General features: G+C 43.7%; 1 protein-coding gene across 7 annotated transcripts in view; it reads left to right on the forward strand.

Moving 5' to 3' along the window:
• The window catches only part of LOC127455208 (SPARC-related modular calcium-binding protein 1-like), a 134,954-nt gene that overhangs the window by 78,686 nt on the left and 34,743 nt on the right, over positions 1-21,525 (forward strand). For all 7 annotated transcript variants that reach the window (XM_051722907.1, XM_051722908.1, XM_051722909.1 and 4 more), the window contains one exon: positions 3,939-4,021. In XM_051722907.1, the coding sequence (XP_051578867.1) occupies positions 3,939-4,021 (83 nt within the window). The remainder of the gene's footprint in view (positions 1-3,938; positions 4,022-21,525) is intronic.

A 21,525-nucleotide genomic window follows, 5' to 3' on the forward strand; every position in this document is an offset into this window, starting at 1 on the left:
CAAGACCTTTTGGGTTGGTACTGAGTGCTAGGTTTTGAAGGAAGGAACTATATGGGGTTTTGATTTAACGGAACTGTACAGCATCGCTCAACCACTGATTCAAGCATTCTTAAACAGCTTTTTAAAATGTTGAAAGGAAGCTCAACCACAACATGTGTCTGGATATGTGGATATAATTAGGGCTGCCCCCTGATAGTCGACCAAAGTTTAGTCGATGAGAAGAGTCTTGGTTGACCAAGTTTTGATTGGTCGGTTGGTCACAGAAAAAACTCCACATAAAAACTACGAACACTGGTATTAGTGCTGGTTGGACACTAAGTGGTACTATGGGGTAATTTTCATTAAGCAGGATTAGGGTTAAGCCTAAACAATAAAGCAAGACACCTTGATTTCAAACTTTTTTTGACTAAAATTTCAAATAAAACTGGAAAAAAAATAAGTGCAATTAAAATGTGTGTTGTTCAACTTTTTGAAAGATGGTTTTACAACAGTTGTGAAGGGCTTCATCTGTGCATTCTCTACCGGTCGGGTATTTCGTTATCTGGGAAAATACATCATGTGTGTGAATAAATTCATTTTGTTCCCTCTGTCACGATATATATATATATATATATATATACATATATATATGCAATATCCAATTACATTGGCAACCCCTGGGCTGAGGGATCGGTGAATGTTCTTACTTTAGTGATTTTGCATTGAAAATTAAATTAATTTATTTAAAAAATGAAAAACTTAAATCAACTACATTTTTTAATTCAAATTGCACTCCAAACGAATGCAAAAATGAAAAAGCAATTAAAATAATTAAGTGATAAAAGAATAATATATATACACCTCTCCATTTACCGTCAGGCACGAATCCGTCATAACATCATGCCGGAAAATTACTTGCACAAATGAAGACATATAAACAATTATAAATGTACAAATAATAAGTATAATGATGATAATAATCACTGAAATATAAATCATGGTTCGAGGTGAACGTGTTTGCATTATTTTATGTTTTAATCACAGATGTATATGCTGCAGAGTTGGTCACAATAAACTGCTCTGTGGAAATAAAGTGAACTGAACTCAAAGCACCTCCTGAGCTGAGATGTCTGAGGTCATTTGTAGCACTCATAGACGATACTGTTCTTGCCAAAAAAATAAATAAATAAATCAGAAGACAGAAACAATGAGTGAGAACCTTTTAGATGTGCGTGTTCCATGAGACTGCACGCCTCCGTACAAACAGCATGTCATACATGCGCATAGATGGCTTTTCTGTCATCTGTTCTTAATAATATAATAAAATGTTTCTTCAAGCGTGTGTCTGTGTCTCTACGGGCAAATTATTTGTAATATTAATTTAATAATAATAATAATAATAATAATTTAATACATGGGAAAACGAGCCAAACATCGTCAAAGGCATCAGTTATTGGCGATCACTCTGACCATCGTCGATCCCTGAGATCATCGTCTGTCGGCACAACCCTAATGTGCAACAAAATATTCAGTCTCCTTGCTGGTTTTTCCGACACATTCAGAATCATTGCCGCTTTTGCCGGTGTCGCTGTGGTTCACTTTGTGCGTGCGCTTGTACAATTTATATTTTAAAGACTCATTATTATGGTTTAGTATTTCTCTGTAATGTAGAACAGTGTTAGCAATGTTACTTATAACATTATTTCTCAGCCCTGGAACTCAAACTATTTTCTGATTTTTTCCCGACTAGTCAACTAATGGCTTAAATTAACTCCTACTAATCGACAAGGAAAATCTTTGGTCGGGGGCAGCCCTAGTTATAATGCACTTCTGTTGCCTGACAAATAGTAATCAGTTTTGAAAATAAAAAACAATCTTTAATAAGCCTAATTTACATAATAAGGTGACTTGTTAAAGGTGGCCCAATTCACTTCCATTGTAAGTGCCTCACTGTAAATTTAATTTGGTCTTTTTTAAAAAGAAAAGGAGGGATGAGTCAATTTTTTATTTTTTTTATTTTTTGTGGTAATCAACATTTTGCTACAAATACTGTCAATGGAGCTTAACTTGTATTGAACCTGGAATATTCCTTTAATTTAAATATTCATGGCATAGCACTATTTCAGTTCATTTAGTGCCTGGCTAAAATGGATTTTCAGTGAGTAAGATATGTTTTTGAGAAAAAACCTGCAAAAAGGGGTGCAACTGTTAAGTGAATCTGCCCTCTCTTCTTAATAGTAATTTTGTCATTCTGTCAGTAGTAATGCTTGTAATTGTCTCTGAATCAACACATTATTATTTGCATTGTAACCGCATTATACAACATGGTTCTAGACAAGCTTGCATGTCCTAATCATCTCTAGATGGTTTATATATGGCAATGATCAGAAATACAATCCATTGTGACTGATTCGTTTAGTTTGGATTGTGTTATGACAATCAAGTTTTGGTCCAAACCTCGAAGTCTTTATTTTTCCACGAGCATAGCTAGAATTGCTGAATTTTGTTTAGAAAGGACTCAGAATTGAAAGAGTAACATGTCCTGATGTGTTTCTTCCCGTTACGAGCCCTGATTTATTTTCCACTTCACAAGATGTGCTCTGTATGTGTAAATCGCTCTCCTTTGCCAATTTTGTCCTGGAAATGTTGAGATGGTTTAGCAAACTGGTTCCTGCCGTGTTTTTGCTGAAAGAAGTTTGCAATTTGGATTTAGGCATTGAGCACACCCTGCTTCTACCCCATGCTGAGTCAGTTGATCCTTTGGAGAGAGCTTCTGGATATGTCTGTTAATGCCTAGATTTCATGTTGTTCTAGTGTGAGGCTGCAATTCATTCATTCATTCTTATGCCCATCTCACTTAATTTCGAGTCCAGTTTTGGTGTAAGAAAAACCAGCGAAACTGATCAAATATGAAATACTCTTTTTTTTTTTTAATGCAAACCATCAGCAGAAGTGGGGTCTGCTCAGTTTTAATTCAAATTCAAACAATTTTGGGAGTTTTTTTATTTTTGTATTTTTTTATTATTATTATTATCTATAATTTTAAGTTCATACAGTACAAAGACAAAAATAGACAACATTACAAGAATAAAAAAGAAACAAACAAATTGAAATAGGTATACTTTGTATCCATTTTAGTTTATAACTAGGATAAGAGGCCAAACGTAGCAAACAAGGGAAAACCATCTCAGATAACCTAGACTAAAGCACTGAACAAGTTTGTTTTTGGTCTGATTTGGTCTTTGCATATCCGTTTATTGTGTAGGAGGTGCAGGGCCATAGCAATGTATTATATATATATATATATATATATATTCATTTTTACAAAGGGCCAGCTGCAACGTTGAGAAATAAGTAATTGGATTTGCCTAAATTTGCCAGGGTTGCCATTAAATTTTGTACAGATGTTCAGAGTTGATATATTCATGAGCAGTGTATATATATATATTACTGAATATTGCACTTTGTGTTCAGAGTTATTTCTGTAAAATAATCTGTACTCATGACTTTTCGACAGGAATTTTTATCACAAAATTAATACACTATTTTACTATGTTTTCTGTCCAACTGTTTGCCAAGACTGACCCGTTATTATTTTAATGAGTTGTTGTTTGTTTCAGTTTATTATTGTAGTATAATCTACTCCAGTTAAACCCAACCCTAAATGGCACAGATAAAAAATTAACTTTTGTATATCTGTATATCAGTCAGAAGGTTTCTTCCTGTCTAAGTGTGAGGTTCTTGGTCTGTATAAGCTGCAATAAGGACCAGACTTTAGGCCTCAAGTCCAAAGTCTGGCAACGTGAGCCTAGAATTTGAATATTATCAGAGACAGGACATGTTTTGCAAGTATTTACAGTGAATTCCAGATTTAATAAGAAGTACTGGATTTCAGAGCTCTCTTTTTCTCTACCAAACCACACCAACCAACCCCAAAATTCTATGTTTTTCTCCATTAGGTATAAGAAACCAGAATGCAACAGTGCAGCTCGTTCTCGAGTCTCAGAATTGGAGGATCCCTTCAGAGACAGAGATCTGACAGGTAAGCAGAACGGATACCATGGACTAACTCTAACTCTATCTCTCTCCCAGTCTTTGTCACTTTTTTTCATATTTCATAAGTTTGTAAAAAATAATATACACAGGGTTGGGGAGTAACGGAATACATGTAACGGGATTATGTATTTAAAATACAAAATATTAGTAACTGTATTCCACTACAGTTACAATTAAAATAGTTGGTAATCAGAATACAGTTACATTCAAGAAGTATTTTGATTAATGAAGAGATTACTTTGCATTTTGTTGTCATTTGTTCCATTTAATATTTACAGGGATGCAAACTCATGAGAGGTAAAAAAGGTGAAAAAGTCATAGCAGGTGTTTCAGATATATATTTTCATTTGATTTGTTTGTTGTATTTAAAGCTTCTTTAAGTGTTTAAGTGTAAAGTATTCCCTTTTAAGTGATTTTAATAAGAACAATGTAGAAATTTTTACCAAACAATTTTGGAAGATTTGCTTCAGAGAAGGTGATTTTAGCTGAAAAGTGAGTAGTTTGCATCCTTGATTTAGTCTATTCAGTTGGAAAACATTTATTCATATAAATGATGCAATCCAAAGAGCATTTGAAGAGCATTCAGATAATGTATTTTTAACATGTGTATATTGTCTTATTATACTGGAAGATTTTCTTTTTTTTCATTTTTTTTTTTCAAAACAAGTTAAAAAATGCACCAGTGCTGAAGAAGTAGTCCAGTGAGTAATCTAATGGAATATGTTACAAATTACATTTTACAGCATGTATTCTGTCATTTGTAGTGGAATACATTTTGATAGTAACCCTCCCAACCCTGAATATACATGAAATACAGATGGATAAACTGTAGCTAATATGTTATACTGCACCTAAGCTGTTACGTTTCAATTTGCCTTAATTATGTTGCTTACAAAAACAACAGAATTAATTTTCAGTTTCTTTTTGTGCTTGCTAACAATGTTTGACAAATGGTTACAAGCATAATTCATTGCTTACCACATGTTAGCATTTAAAGGTTTTCGTAGGAACTCGAGCTGCGTATTCGCTATGGGACACCATCTGAGTGTCACGTGGTCTGAAGCCCTTATACAATCATGGCAATTTATTGGCTGATGGCACTTAAGCGATGCCCCTAGGGAGCTATGTCATGGGCTCCATAAAGGCGCTCGCTTTCATGCCATCGAGGCACATTGTTTCTGTTCTTCAGTGCACGATCTCGTCTGGCCCGTGTTGTTCTAGCGACTCACATCGAAGCGAGGATCATAATCATTCTCCCTTTTGAGTGGCAACACAGGATGGAATTTAAAAAGTGTTTACCTCCGTGCACACGGTTTATCGTCGGTAAAGATTTCAGTGACATGTACGTTGCCTGTCTGTGGTTTCGGCACGCGGAGGCTGCGTTGGAGGGTTCGGATTGTGCGATTTAATGAACGTCAGAATGTACCGCAAAAGGCTTGCCTCCTTTAGAAACTCAGTCAAGCCACATGCTAGTGCTGGCCGCATGTCTGCCAGCGCCACGCAACCATTTGACCCATGGGAGGCCAGCATGGACGCCGAGGAGATGGGAGCTGAGCAGCAGGCCGACCTACAGTTCTCTCTGTCACTCTCCCCGGATTCGGCTCAACGTTCTCCCGTGGAATTCACCCCCTTTTTCCCCGAACTTCCATCGTGAGATTTCGAAGTCCTGGGATCAACCTTACTCGGCCAGGAATACAAATCAATCGGCCTTGGAATTTTCTAATGTGTGTCGAGCTTCCGACCACGGATATACTTCGGTCCTGGCATTGGAAGAGATGCTGGCTGCCCATCTCTCTCCTTCTTACATTTTACATTTACATTTACATTTATTCATTAGGCAGACGCTTTTATCCAAAGCAACTTACAAGAGAGAAAAACATAAGCAAATCATCTTAGGAGACAGTGGTATAAAAAGTGCTGTATTACAAAGTATCACTAGCATCATAATAGTACTCAAAATAGAATAAAGTGCAACAGAATTTTTTTTTTTTTTTTTTTTTTTTTTTTTTTTTTTTAATGACTGGTTAAGTGCTCATGGAAAAGATGTGTTTTTAGTCGTTTTTTGAAGACAGAGAGTGAGTCAGCTTCACGGATGGAGTTGGGAAGTTTGTTCCACCAACGTGGTATGATGAAGCTGAAAGTCCGGGAAAGTGTTTTGGTGCCTCTTTGTGTTGGTACAACAAGGCGACATTCCTTAGCCGACCGCAGACTTCTAGTGGGCGCGTAGCTCTGCATAAATGAGTTTAGATATGCTGGAGCAGACCCAGTAACTGTTCTGTATGCCGGCATCAGAGCCTTGAATTTGATACATGCATTAACCGGTAGCCAGTGGAGAGAGACAAGGAGTGGTGTAACATGTGCTCTCTTTGGTTCATTAAAGACCAGATGTGCTGCTGCATTCTGGATCATTTGGAGGGGTCTAGTTGCACATGCAGGGAGGCCTGCAATGAGAGCGTTACAGTAGTCCAGTCTAGTTATGACAAGTGACTGGACAAGCAGTTGTGTGGCATGTTCAGAGAGGAAGGGTCTTATCTTCCTGATATTGTAGAGTGTAAATCTACATGATCTTGCGGTCTTTGAGATGTGGTCAGTGAAATTTACTCTGTTGTCGATGGTTATCCCTAGATTTCTGACTGATTTGGAAGGCGTTACTGTAGTTGCATCCAGCTGCACGGTGATGCTGTGTTCAACATCAGGGTTGGCTGGAAAGACAAGGAGTTCAGTCTTGGCTGGGTTGAGTTGCAGGTGGTGCTCCTTCATCCAGGCCGAGATGTCCGCCAGGCAGGCAGAAATTTGTGCAGTCACTGTGGTGTCATTGGGCTGGAAAGACAAGTAGAGTTGCGTGTCATCAGCGTAACAGTGGTAAGAGAAACCATGTGCTTGAATGATGGGTCCCAGTGATGTTGTGTATATAGAGAAGAGAAGTGGCCCAAGCACTGATCCCTGAGGTACCCCAGTAAGTAGCTGATGTGGCTTGGATACCTCACCTCTCCAGGCTACCTTGAAGGACCTACCTGAGAGATAGGAATTAAACCAGTCAAGCACAGTTCCTATGATGCCCAGCGAGGAAAGGGTAGAGAGTAATATCTGATGGTTGACTGTGTCAAAGGCTGCAGAAAGGTCCAGCAGAATCTGGACTGATGATCTGGATTCAGCTTTCGCTCATCTCAGCGACTCGGTGACAGACAGCAGGGCGGTCTCGGTTGAGTGTCCACTTTTAAAGCCTGACTGATTGTCATCCAGCAGCTTGTTCTGTGAGAGATAGGCAGATATTTGATTGAAAACTGCCCTTTCAAGAGTTTTTGCCATGAATGGTATGAGAGAGTCTGGTCTGTAGTGTTCTATTTGTGTGTTCTTCGTCGACCACATGGAAATCGAGGCCTACTCTTCCCTTGAAGCTGTGCAGGGTGACATCGTCCTTGTTGAACAAGGCGTACCAGGCTTCGGGTCAGGTGGTTTCGGCTTTGCACACGCTGGCGTTTTTGCAAGTCTACCAGTTCCATTTATGAGGGATTTAGATCAGGGAGCTGGGCTGGATGCTGAGGCCATCATGGAACTACACCTGGCTTTTGAATTGGCACTGAGAACCACCAAACACATTGCAGGTGCTGTTGGTCGGAATATGGCGGGCCTTGTGGTGGCGAAATGCCATCTGTGGCGAACGTTTACGGAAATTCATGACAAGGACAAGGCCTTTCTAATGAACGCCCCTGTGTCACAATCCGGCAATCCGGACTGTTCTGAACAGCAATGTGCCGCATTCCAGCAGATGCTTCCTCGCAGAGAGAGAGAAAAGCAAGCTGCAGCTACGGTGCATTCACATTCGGTATCCTCGCAATGTCCCACCAGAAAGCCGCATAAGGTGCCAGACATGAGTTTTGCACCCCCTCAGAAGGACTGGGGTCCTCATTCCTTCCCAGCATCACAAGCATGTCTGTGTAGGCGTTTGAATGTTGGCCCAGCCCCTTTTAAATGGCTGGCAGGACACCAGAAGCGAGCCTGACGGACTTGCAGCAAAACGAAGGGTGAGTCCCCATTCAGGAATGAAACTGGACCACACAAACATATCCGTGTCATTCCTGTTTGCCCTTCAGGCAGTATCAGGTTGAGTTTGCCGTTGTACACACCACGAACACCCGACAGCCAGAATATGGTTCAGTTTCCCCCTGCAGTTTGCGCTGAGGAGTGAACATTAAGAAACCGCATCCCAAATCTCAATGACCAAAGGTCTCGACACATGCATAACAGAATTCAATGTTTATCAAGCACAAGTGTTCACAAAACACACAGTGAACATAAGCACTAGAGCCCGACCTATATGGGATTTTTGAGACCGATACCGATTTTAGAGGGGGGGGATTCACAGATTACCGATATGGTGGCAGATGTAGTTAATTTTTAGCTGGAATGAAAATAGACCTATGTGGATTGTGCACCGATTTTGCACCGATATGACTATGCAGAGGTTCTCAGAAGGCTGCTTTCTTAAACAAATATTTTTATCAAATATATTTAACATTATTATTATACATTGTCAACCAATTCTAGAAATGAACACTGAGAAAATAAAGAATAAATAAAAATACAATAAATAGCAAAATAAACATCAGTACTGTATGTTCAGTATCAGTCAGTTGCTGACTATTTAAATAAAGAATAAACTAAAATTATAGCTAAATAAAAATTAGTACTGTATGTTTAGAATCAGTCAATGGATGACCATTTAAATAAAGAATAAATTAAAATTATAGCTAAATAAAAATCAGTACTGTATGTTTAGTATCAGTCAATGGCTGACCATTTAAATAAATAATAAATAAAAATAAAATAAATAGCTAAATAAATGTCAGTGATACTGTATAATATCAGTCAAACACTGACTATTTTAATACTGCCAGTCAATTAGGGGCAGGTTGTAAAACAAGAAGCATTTACACCTGCCGAGTCAAGAGATAAACAGCGGCAGCGGTGTTACACTGTAAAACTGGAAACTTTCAACGGTGGAAAACCAGACTTTTAAATATTACATTTTGTAAATGCAACGACTGGAATTGTTCGGTTGAAGGGGGTACCAATCTGCGAATCCTGAATAAAACAGTTTGGTGAATACATGTTTACACATTAGCTTCCACTCAGCTGACAAGGTTTGAACGTAGCTATGTGGTTAGCTAGTTAGCTATAAGCTCATTGTCACGGAGAGTAAAAGATGGACTTTATTTACTTTCCAGCATTGCGTCTCACCAACTAAGTAACAACGTAGTGTGAAATTAACACTCAGCAGGCACAATCCACCTCTGCACAATTGTTTGCTGAGCTGCAAAATGATGCTGTGATGTTTACCTTTCGATCTGCTACATTACTGACTGCACTGACAAACTATAGCTGGCTAACATAGCAAACAGATGTGATAAACATGAGTGACATGGTTGTCAGAGACAGGGTTAACGTTATATTAGATATATTGAAAAGGGAAAATGATGGGGTCATTGTTTAATAACTTTCCAGTATGTATTTCACAAACTAGTTAACAACTTTCCGTGAAGACAACGCTTAACTCCGCACCGCTTAACTCTGCACTGTCTGCAGAACCACCGTCAGCTCAGCTCTGTAAACATCGGAGTTGGAGCATGCTCTGCTGGACAAATTATGTTTTCTGCATTATATGTTCTGAAAAAAAGTTTTCATATCTGCGCATATTGGAAAACATATACACCGATACCAATATATCTGTGAAAGGCTAAGCACTCTTAGTAGATAACATTGGCCGACCGATAAATCGATCGGGCACTAATAAGCACCACACGTTGTTCCCCCATAAAGAATGCTGTAGCCATTGTGGTGAACCATCTTTCTCAAATAAACATTCCCCACAATGTTCATATGCCCGTTCAAAATACAAGGGAAAAGGTTTATTCTGTCAACATACCTGCTGTAGATACATTTCAGGGTGCTCATCATTAATGCCTAAATGCAATAAAGGCAAAAACATTATTCCCTTCAACCAGTTATAGTAGTGGAGGAGCGAAGGTTTCTCTCTGCTGTGCTGCTGGTTATGGGGCAGTCGCCAAAAGTAAGCCAAGCATGCCATCTAGTGGTTACATGTAGCGCTGCGGGCAAGAACCATGTATTAATCCCTCTGTCTGCCTGTCTATCGGCTTGGCAGCAGCTGAAGGGCATTTCAAACTTGGTACTTCAAACGATAAAGCATGGTTATGTAATTCAGTTCATACGGGCTCTGCCAGTATTCAATGGGGTTGTTCTGACAGAAGTTTCATTTCAGGAGCCCCTGTTTTTAATTTGGGAAATTCACTCTCTAATAGAAAAGGGGGCAATAGATTAGATTCCCCCTTCTCGGAGAGAATGCAGCTTTTACAGCCATTATTTTCTGGTCCCGAGAAAAGATGGTGGCTTGTGTCCCATTCTGGATTTGAGATGTTTGAATTTCACTCTAATCTGTCATTTCGCCAGTGTCTAGCGATGTTCAGAGTTGGACTTGTTCTCCCTGTGAGAACACTTCACAGGCTTTTTGGGCTCATGATCATGGCTTCTGCTGTCATTTCCCTGGGCATGTTGCATGCGAGGCCTTTTCAGTGCTGGACGAACTCCACAAAAGGACTTCAACCACTGACACATGTGTCCCGTCTCTTCGAAGTGACGCGTGGGTGCTTCCAAACTCTATTACCATGGAAAGGGACCCGTCTTCTGATGTCAGGCATTCTGTTGGGACTGGTGTGTTGCCACAAGGTTATAACGACAGACGCCTCCTCCACGGGTTGGGGCTCTGTATACAAGGGCCATCCAGCCTATGGGGTTTGGATGGGCCAGCAGCAATATTGGCACATAAATTGTTTGGAGATGTTTACAGTGCTGCTGGCATTAAAGTTTTTCCTCCCAGAGATTCAGGACAGCCATGTCCTCATACGGTCGGACAACAGGACGGTGGTGTCCTACATCAATCGCCAGGGAGGAGTACACTCTCATGCCATGCTGAGGCTGGCATGTAGCATTCTTCTGTGGGCACAGACAATGTGCTGTCTGTATGAGACATACATGTTCCGGGCCAGTTGTATTTGGGGGCTGATCTCGGACTTGATGCCCGGAGAGTGGACATTACATCCTCAGATTATGGAACAAATCTGGAAAAGGTTCAGCAGAGTGGAAGTGAACCTGTTCGTTCGAGCGAGACATCACACTGCCCCTCTGGTTTTCCCTCTCGCCCCCAGCACTGCTGGGCATCGATGTGTTGGTGCATCAGTGGCCGACAGTGTGTCCACTTATCAGTCTGCTGCATGCGTTCTACAAAGAGTTCAGGAGGATCGGGTTTGGCTTCTGTTAGTGACACTGTTTTGGCCATCTCAAGTATGGTTTTTGACTCTGGTCTCTCTCCTGGAGAAAGTGCCTTGGGAGATTCCAGTCAGAACAGACATACTGCCTCAGGCTCGGGGCAGCATTTGGCACCCCCGGTCAGACTCGTGGAAGTTATGGGTATGGCCCCTCAAAGAAGCACACTTTTGAATGATGGGTTATCCCCTGCTGTGGTTGATACCATTCTAAATGCTATAGCTTCATCAACTAGGGGGCTTTATACGTTCAAGTGGTGTATTTTTGCTTCTTAGTGTACAGCACGAGGTGAAAATCCAGCTCACTGCCCTGTTGGTACAGTGCTGGAATTTTTGAAGGAGCATTTTGGGTCCGAGGTTACCCCGGCAATGCTTAAAGTCTGTGTTTACCACTATAGCGGCTGAGCACGCGCTTATCAATGGAGTCTCTGTCGGTAGACATTCTTTTGTCTTTCGTTTTATGCGCAGGGTACGCAGGGTTAGACCTTTTCGTCCCGTCCGTGTTCCCTTTATGGGATTCATCTGTTATTTTAGAGGCGCTCTTGGGTGCTCTGTTTGTGTCCTTGGCAGTAGTCACTGATGAGCTTTTGACTCTTAAAACGGCCCTGCTAGTGGCATTGGCATCGTTTAATAGAGTCTGTGATTAGCATGCCTTGTCGATCAATCCCTTATGTGTGGATTTTGCGCCAGGGTGTTCAAGGGTTGTGTTAAGACCTCGTTTGGGCTACTTGCCCAAATTTAGTTTGACGTCATTTCGCTTGCAGACCATTAATTTTCAGGCTTTTTATCCTCCCCCATTTGAGTCGGAGGAGCAGGAAAGGTTGCATATGCTTTTCCCAATTCGGGCACTGTGAGTTTTTGTTGACCGTACTAGCCAGTGGCATAAGTCAGAGCAGTTGTTTGTGTGCTTTGGTAGCCCCAACAGGGGTGTTTTGGTGTCCAAGCAAAGACTGTCTCATTGGCTTATTGATGTTTGACTCCTGCTTCCCAGGTTCTCTCTGTTGGAACAGGAGTAAACTCATAATTCCTTCTTTTTATTCAGATGTTTTAGCTCGCTTGTGCGCCGCTATATGGTTGCCACACAGGCTTAAACAGTTGGCAGCTACTGTTCACATGGCATGAATGTATATCGTTCCCATAGCTAATACGCAGCTTGAGTTCCTACGAAAGGGAACGTCTTTGTTACGTGGAACATAACCCTGGTTCCCTCAGTGGGAACGAGAAGCTGCATAGCTGGCCATACTCTTTAGTAGCTGCATAGGCTCGTGCCTTCCTGCAGAAAATCTGACTCGATGGCACGAAAGCGAGCACCTTTATGGAGCCCATGACGTAGCTCCCTAGGAGCATTTTATAAGCGCCATTAGCCAATAAATTGGCATGACTGTATAAAGGCTTCACACCACGTGACACTCAGACTGTGTCCCATAGCGAATACACAGCGTCTCGTTCCCACTCAGGGAACCAGGGTTACGTTTCACGTAACTGAGATGTTTTTCCTTTAAATATTAGGCTTTCACCAGGTTTACAGGCCTTTTCACTGGTTCCTGTTCTTGCCTGGGTGTCTCGCTTCTTTCTCTTTCATTTAGAATTTCATTTTAACTCCTTTTTAGTTCCCCATCTGGTAAGTTTACAGTGTAAAACATGCTCCTGACTGTGCAACAGATGTGTGGTGTAGTTTACGATGGTTTGTTCCACTGGGGAGGACAGCAGTGGGGGGCTCAGAGGTGCTGTCAACGCCCTGGGGGAGTTCAGTGAAATTATTTTTATGTACTCTACTTGAGTGCTACCTAGCACCAAAACAAAGTGCTTTGGCTAATCCTTAAAACAGGGAAATAGAAAAATTTGGAAGTTTTGGGTAGATACACAATAATATCCACAAGCCATATTCCACTAATTATATATCATATAAAAATATAATTATGCACAGTATAATTATTACTATTATTATTTTTATTAATGATGTACAGATTTTCCTCTTATAGAAAGAAATTGGTATTTTATTCACTACAGTGGCATTCAACTGATCACAATGTATAGTCAGGACATTAATAACATGAAAAATTACTATTACAACTTGAAGAAAAAAAAAAATCAGAACTTCTTACACTACTTCAAAGAGTTCTTATCAAAAAATCCTCCATGTGCAGCAATGACAGCTTCACAGATCCTTGGCATTCTAGCTGTCAGTTTGTCCAGATACTCAGGTGACATTTCACCCCATGCTTTTTGTAGCGCTTGCCATGGCTGTCTTGTCATGCACTTCTCACACACCTTACAGTGTAGCTGATCTCACAAAAGCTCAATGGCATTAAGATCCATAACTCTCTTTTCCAATTATCTGTTGTCCAATGTCTGTGTTTCTTTGCCCACTCTAACCTTTTCTTTTTGATTTTCTGTTTCAAAAGTGGCTTTTTCTTTGCAATTCTTCCCATAAGGCCTGCACCCCTGAGCCTTCTCTTTACTGTTGTACATGAAACTGGTGTTGAGTGGGTAGAATTCAATGAAGCTGTCAGCTGAGGACACGTGAGGCATCTATTTCTCAAACTAGGGACTCTGATGTAGTTATCCTCTTGTTTAATTGTACACCTGGCCTTCCACATCTCTATTTGTCCTTGTTACAGCCAGTTGTCTTTTGTCTTTGAAGACTGTAGTGTACAACTTTGTATGAAATCTTCAGTTTTTTGGCAATTTCAAGCATTGTATAGCCTTCTTTCCTCAAAACAATGATTGACTGATGAGTTTCTAGAGAAAGCTGTTTCTTTTTTGCCACTGTTGACCTAATAATGACCTTAAGACATGCCAGTCTGTTGCATACCATGGCAACTCAAAAACAAACACAAAGACAATGTTAAGCTTTATTTAATGAACCAAATAGCTTTCAACTGTGTTTGATATAATGACAAGTGATTTTCTAGTAACAAATTAGTAATTTAGCATGATTACTCAAGGATAAAGTGTTGGAGTGATGGCTGCTGGAAATGAGGCCTGTCTAGATTAGATCAAAAATGACTTTTTACAAATAGTGATGGAGCTGTTTTTTACATCAGTAATGTCCAGACTATACTTTATGTTCAATTGAATGCCCCTTTGGTGAATTAAAGTACCAATTTCCAGGGTTGGGAGGGTTACTTTTGAAATGTATTCCACTACAGATTACAGAATACATTCTATAAAATGTAATTTGTAACGTATTTCATTAGATTACTCAAGGTCATTAATGTATTCTAAATACTTTGGATTACTTCTTCAGCACTGGTAGATTTTTTCACTTGTTTTGACTATAAAAACTCTGCCAGTACAGTAAGACAAAATACACATTAAATACACATTCTCTGAAAAACCTAAATATCTTATGCAGTGTTGTTTTTAAAAAAAGATCAATCAAATTGATCTTGTTTTAAAGATTTTTAGATATTTTTACAGGAAAACAATAAAAAAATTATTATCAAGAGTACAATTTTTGCCCTAATATCAAAGGTCTTACAGAAAAAAATAAATTATTATCCAACATGAATTTTCTTGATAAAAAAATATGATCGTGCCTGGTAACATGTGTATGTAAAATGGCTAGAAAAAGCATTTTAGCTTAGCGTCAAGCTGACAGTTTACACAAGGTTTATTTCTATTTCTTCTGCTCCAGACTTACTTCAAACATACTTCTCTGTATGCTCGAATGAATGTAACACATCATAAGAAAGTGTTTCACCGCTGTTCAAATGCACTTTGGATCGCATCATTTATATATATATATATAAATGTTTTCCATCTGAAAGGACTAAATATTAAATGAAACAAATGACAATAAAATACAAAGTAATCTCTTCAGTAATCAAAATACATTTTGAATTTAACTTTATTCTAATTACCAATTATTTAAATTGTAACTGTAGTGGAATACAGTTACTTATATTTTGTATTTTAAATACGTAATCCCGTTACATGTATTCCGTTACTCCGAAAAATTTGTACATTATTCCAAACTTTTGGCATCCAGTGTACAGTTGAAGTCAGAAGTTTACATACACTTAGGTTGAAGTCATTAAAACTCATTTTTTAACCACTCCACAGATTTAATATTAGCAAACTATAGTTTTGGCAATCGTTTAGGACATCTACTTTGTGCATGACACAAGTAATTTTTCCAACAATAGTATACAGACAGATTGTTTCACTTTTAATTGACTATATCACAATTCCAGTGGGTCAGAAGTTTACATACACTAACAGTGTCAGTGTCTTTAACAGTGGCGATTTCTCAGGGCCAGCAAAGCCTTCTCTTCTTTGCCTATGTATTTTTAATCGCTTTCCACTCTTAATTAATCTACAAACAAATAGAGAAAAATTAAAAGTTTATCCAGTCATAATTAATTCTTTGATGCTTACAAACAAAGTGTAACAACTGTTTCAAAAATCGTTAGCCGAAGCAACACGTGAGTCTGAGCTCCACCCCCTCAGGCCTTCAGAATTTCCACAGAATCCCTCAAAAGTGCAAATGAATGAGCAACTAAAGTCAGATTGTCAGAATCATCAGCCAATCAGATTGATTTATTTGTTCTTGGTGTGTGTGATATTTAGGATATGTCCCAGTCGAGGCCTTCTAGCTGGCCTTGAGTGACGCAATCACGCTTTAAGTAATGTACGTAATTCAAGAGCAAAAAGTGTAAAAGCAAGCTGTCTGACGAGTCGGCTGTCATCACTGCTGTTATCGCCACTGAGAGAGATCCTTATGGATTTAAAAACCTGAGATGTTCTGCAAGTGCTTTTTGCATTGTTATAGCAACACAGGTGTTTTCTAAGTGTAAATTAGGCTGCTTGAGCATTCAGTGTCAGATCAAGTTGGATCAAAAGTAGTGCAGCGTTCCATTCAACTCGGAAAGTCGGATTTTACAACTTCCTACTAGGAAAAGTGCAATGGAATGCATCTTGAAGTCAGAATTACAACTTGTAGGCTCGTGCAGTAATTCCCAACTCCGATTTCGCCGAGATGCAGGGGCATGATGTCACACAAACATGTCGACACTCAGGGAGATATACAAAGTAAGTGATATACATTCACTTTATTAAGTAATATCGATAAAGGAGTTAGTTTCCACATTGCATGATATTAAAGCTTGTTTAACAAACGCCTGTAGAAACAGGTGTATAAAACATGGTAAATTATAATCTCTTTTGATAATCGTAAACCTGAAGCACAAATGCTAAAGCTGCAGCATTGTTTGTGTGTTATTCCTGGTTGTGGTCGTTATCTCTCGCCTTCTGACGGTCACGATCGCTGTCTTTCGTGTCTGGGCGCTACCCACGCGGAGAAATCATTCGTGGATGGGTCATGGCTTCATTGCGAGAACATGACCATGGCAACGTTGCGGTCGCGGCTTGCTTTCGTAAGAATGGGTATGAGGCCAGCACGGCTAGCACTGGGGGCGATTTGGGGACCTCAATGGGACCACCTCCGCCGGGTATCCCCCCATGGAGCTCCCATTCCCCAGCATGCTCGTTTGCCCCGATTGGGCTTCCGGATGAGTCCGCCGGCTCGTCTCAGGGTAAGTTCGACCTCTTGTTTAGAGTCCAGTCGGACGCGGAAGCCTCAGCTTGGCTTCCCCCCTCGGGTACAGTCGCCCAGTCACAGGCTGACGCGGAGATGACGGACATGCTTTCCCGGGCAGCCGCGGGTGTTGGGCTAGAGTGGAACCCTCCACTCTCTCCTGAACCCTCGCGGTTCGATGATTGGTTCCTGGGCCAGCGGTGCTGCTCACAGCCACGCCCCGCCCCAGTTCCTTTCTTCCCGGAAGTGCACGAGTTTCTGACAAAGTCGTGGGAGGCACCATTTACTGCCCGGTCCCGATCTTTCAGCTCCCCTGCCCTCACTACCCTTGATGGTGGGGCGGCTAAGGGGTATGCGGTGATCCCCCCAGTGGACAAGGAGCACCTATGCCCGCAGAGTGCCGCCACCTGGCGCGGGCGCCCGAAGCTCCCGTCCAGGGCCTGTAGGTTTATGTCGCCCCGGGATTGAAGCAGGAACTGCGCGCAGTGACCGAGCTCACCCTCCGGGTGACGAAGGTCACAGCGCGGTCTCTCGGGTGGGCAATGTCCAACATGGTGGTCCAGGAGCGCAACCTTTGGCTTAACCTGGTCGAGATGAGAGAGGCCGACAAGGCACGGTTCCTTGACGCCCCCATTTCCTAGGTTGGTCTGTTCGGCAACACCATTGAGGACTTTGCCCAGCAGTTCTCGGTGGTGAAGCAGCAGACAGAAGCTATCCAACACATCCTGCGCTGCTCAAGATCCCGCACCCAGTCTGCTCATCGCCAAGGGTGTCCTCCTGCGGTGACTGCACCGGCTCTGCCGCTGCCCGCCCCTGTGGCCCGGCCCCGGCGTGGAGCCCACCACAGGAAGCAGACGCCACCCGTCTCACGGCCTGCCGCCAAGAACCCGAGAAAGGCTTCGAAGCACCCCTGAGATGGGGGACCAAGGGGCGAGGAAACCCGCTGCTCTGGAGCTGGTAAGCAGACCACTCCATCCTCCGGTGGAGGGACGGGAGGAGAATCTTTTTTTACCTTTTCATTTAATTTCACTGCATGCCCAAGTGGCTGCGGTACCCAAAAGAGCGGTTTCCTTGCTCCCTGGGTCACATACCCAGTGCGCACGGCCGTCATCACAACCACCATCCACCATTCCATTTTGGCAGGTTTGGCGCTCCAGCAGCGGCCTCCCCGCCCCTCCGCGCCCAGCTGTGGCACAGATCTGCCACTGATGTGATGGTCTCCACGGGTCACGAGGATGAACCTCTTCCTCCCCCATCCCAGGCTGTTCCGGGGGTGGTCACAAGGAGCCAGGTAAGTGCTTCGATGTCCCTGAACTCAGCACAGCCACGGCACGGCATGGCACCTCAGGCTCTGCCCCGCTTCGAGGCCCCACCCGCCGGTACATCCGACGAGATTGTCCCCTTGGTCCCCCTCGCCCGGAGCTTGGACATGTGGCTTGCACTTTCCAACTGGTCTCGATGGCTGATCTGGACCGTCTGACTCAACTACGTGATTCAGTTCACCAGGCGTCCGCCCAGGTTCAGTGGCATCCACTTCACCTCAGTGAAGGGCGATAATGCCGCTACCTTGTGTGCGGAAATCGCTACCCTCCTACGGAAGGGTGCGATAGAGCCTGTCCCTCTGGCCGAGATGAAGAAGGGGTTTTACAGCCCCTACTTCATTGTACCGAAGAATGGCGGTGGGTTGCGGCCAATCTTGGACCTGCAAGTACTGAACCGAGCTTTACACAGACTCCCATTCAAGATGCTTACACAAAAACGCATTCTAGCGAGCGTCCGGCATCAAGATTGGTACGCGGCAGTATTCACGAAGGTTGCAGAGGCAGCCCTTGCCCCGTTAAGGGAAGTGGGCATTCACATCCTCAACTATCTCGACAACTGGCTAATCCTAGCTCACTCTCGGGATTTGTTTTGTGCGCACAGGGACCTGGGGCTCTTGCACTTCAGCTGACTAGGGCCACGGGTCAACTGGGAAAAGAGCAAGCTCCTCCTGGTTCAGAGCATCTCTTTTCTCAGCTTGGAGTTGGACTCAGTCTTGATGATGACGCGCCTCACGAACGAGTGCGCACAGTCGGTGCTGACCTGTTTGAAGGCGTTCAGAAAGAAGACAGCAGTTCCACTGAAACTGTTTCATAGGCTCCTGGGGCATATGGCATCCTCAGCGGTGGCCACACCGCTCGGGTTGATGCATATGAGACCGCTTCAGCACTGGCTCCAGACTCGAGTCCCGAGATGGGTCCTGGACGGGCCTGCGGCTACGTTGGCACATCAACTGCCTCGAGTTGTTGGCAATTCTGCTCGCCCTGCGGAGGTTTCGGCCGTTGATCCAGGGCAAGCATGTGTTAGTTCGGACAGACAACACAGCAACGGTGGCATACATCAACCATCAAGGCGGTTTATGCTCCCATTGTATGTCACAACTCGCCTGCCGTCTCCTCCTCTGGAGTCAGCAGCACCTCAAGTCGCTGCGAGCCACTCACATCCCAACACTGCAGTGAATGTGCTGTCACGACAGGTTACCCTCAGGGGAGAGTGGAGACTTCACCCTCAGGTGGTCCAGCTGATTTGGAGTCAATTCGGGCAAGCACAGGTAGATCTGTTCACTTCCCGGGAATCCTCCCTCTGCCCGCTCTGGTACGCCCTGACCGAGGCACCTCTCGGTATAGACGCGCTGGCACACAGCTACGCAAATATGCGTTTCCCCCAGTGAGCCTACTTGCACCGACCCTGTGCAAGGTCAGGGAGGACGAGGAGCAAGTCGTCCTAGCAGCACCCTACTGGCCCACCCAGATGTGGTTCTCGGACCTCACGCTCCTTGCGACAGCCCCCCCCCGGTGAATTCTCCTGAGGAAGGACCTTCTTTCTCAGGGACAGTGCACCATCTGGCATCTGCGACCAGACCTCTGGAATCTCCATGTCTGGCCCCTGGTCGGGACACGGAAGACTTAAGTGGCCTACCACCCGCGGTGGTAGACACGATCATTCAGGCTAGGGCTCCCTCTACGAGGCGCCTGTATGCCTTGACGTGGCGTCTGTTCATTAAGTGGTGTTCTTCCCGATGCGAAGACCCCCAGAGATGCGCAGTCAGATCGGTGCTTTCCTTCCTGCAGGAGAGGTTGGAGGGGTGGCTGTCCCCCTCCACCTTGAAGGTGTATGTAGCTGCTATAGCAGCACACCATGACACAGTGGACGGTAAGTCCTTAGGGAAGCACGACCTGATCATCAGGTTCCTGAGAGGTGCCAGGAGGTTGAATCCCTCCAGACCGCGCCTCATTCCCTCATGGGACCTCTCTGTAGTTCTTTAGGGTCTACGTGGAGCCCCCTTTGAGCCCCTGGAGTCAGCTGAGCTTAAGGCACTCTCTTTAAAGACTGCCCTCCTGACTGCGCTCACTTCCGTCAAGAGGGTAGGAGACCTGCAAGCGTTCTCTGTCAGCGAAACGTGCCTGGAGTTCGGTCTGGGCTACTCTAACGTGATCCTGAGACCCTGACCGGGCTATGTGCCCAAGGTTCCCATGACCCCATTTAGGGATCAGGTGGTGAACGTAAAAGCACTGCCCCAGGAGGAGGCAGACCCAGCGCTGACGTTGCTGTGTCCGGTGTGCGCTTTATGCATCTATTTGGATTGCACGCAGAGCTTTAGAGTCTCTGAGCAGCTCTTTGTCTGCTTTGGTGGACAGCGGAAAGGAAGCGCTGTCTCCAAGCAGAGGATCGCCCACTGGATCATTGACGCCATAGCAATGGCATATCACGCTCAGGACGTGCCGCCCCCTGCAGGGAGCCCATTCTACCAGGAGTGTGGCGGCCTCCTGGGCCTTGACCAGTGGTGCCTCTAACAGACATTTGCAGAGCAGTGTGCTGGGCAACACCCAACATCTTTGCAAGGTTCTACAATCTCTGGGTTGAGCCGGTTTTGTCCCGTGTCTTGCTAGGCACGAACAGGTTAGTCCGGGACAGCTGGCCAGGTGTATCGCTTGCGCATAGCGCCTTTCACCTCCCCTGAGCTGAAGACATGCGCTGTTGACTCCCAGTAGTGTTCACAAAGTGTGTTCCCTGGATGACTTCCTCCTAGCCCTGTGGCAGACGAGTTTGCGGAGAAACTCGCTGCCGGCTCAGTACATATGCTAACTAAGCCCTGTACTGGGGTAGGTGCTCCGCATGCGTTGGTTCCCCATAGGTGACACCATGCGACGTATATCTTCCGCTAAATCGTTTCCCTGTTGGTAAACTGCGTATTCCTTGGGCAGAGGCTCCTCTGCCCCAGTCACCATGTTTGTAGAAACTCCTCCCCGTTGGGTAGGACCTACCATGGGACTTCTCCACATGACATATTTCCGACAAGGCTCGGCAAGACCATATGACATATTTCCACTCAACCCCCCCCCCCCACGTGGGGTGTGGTCTCCGTGGTGTCTTCCCCTTTGGGAGTGACAACCCCCCCTACGTAGACACTGGTGGCCCCAGTCCGTTAACATATTTCACTCTTTTTTGGGTAGAGAAAAAAGAGGATAAGAGGCCACGACTGGGCTAGCCTGTCCCTATCTTTTGGGCAGTCGACTTGTCCCCGAAGGGCCATTCAACGCTCATAACAGTGTTGGGGGAGGTTACGTG

Source organism: Myxocyprinus asiaticus, chromosome 17 (genome assembly GCF_019703515.2).
Source record: "Myxocyprinus asiaticus isolate MX2 ecotype Aquarium Trade chromosome 17, UBuf_Myxa_2, whole genome shotgun sequence".
Lineage (NCBI taxonomy): Eukaryota > Metazoa > Chordata > Actinopteri > Cypriniformes > Catostomidae > Myxocyprinus > Myxocyprinus asiaticus.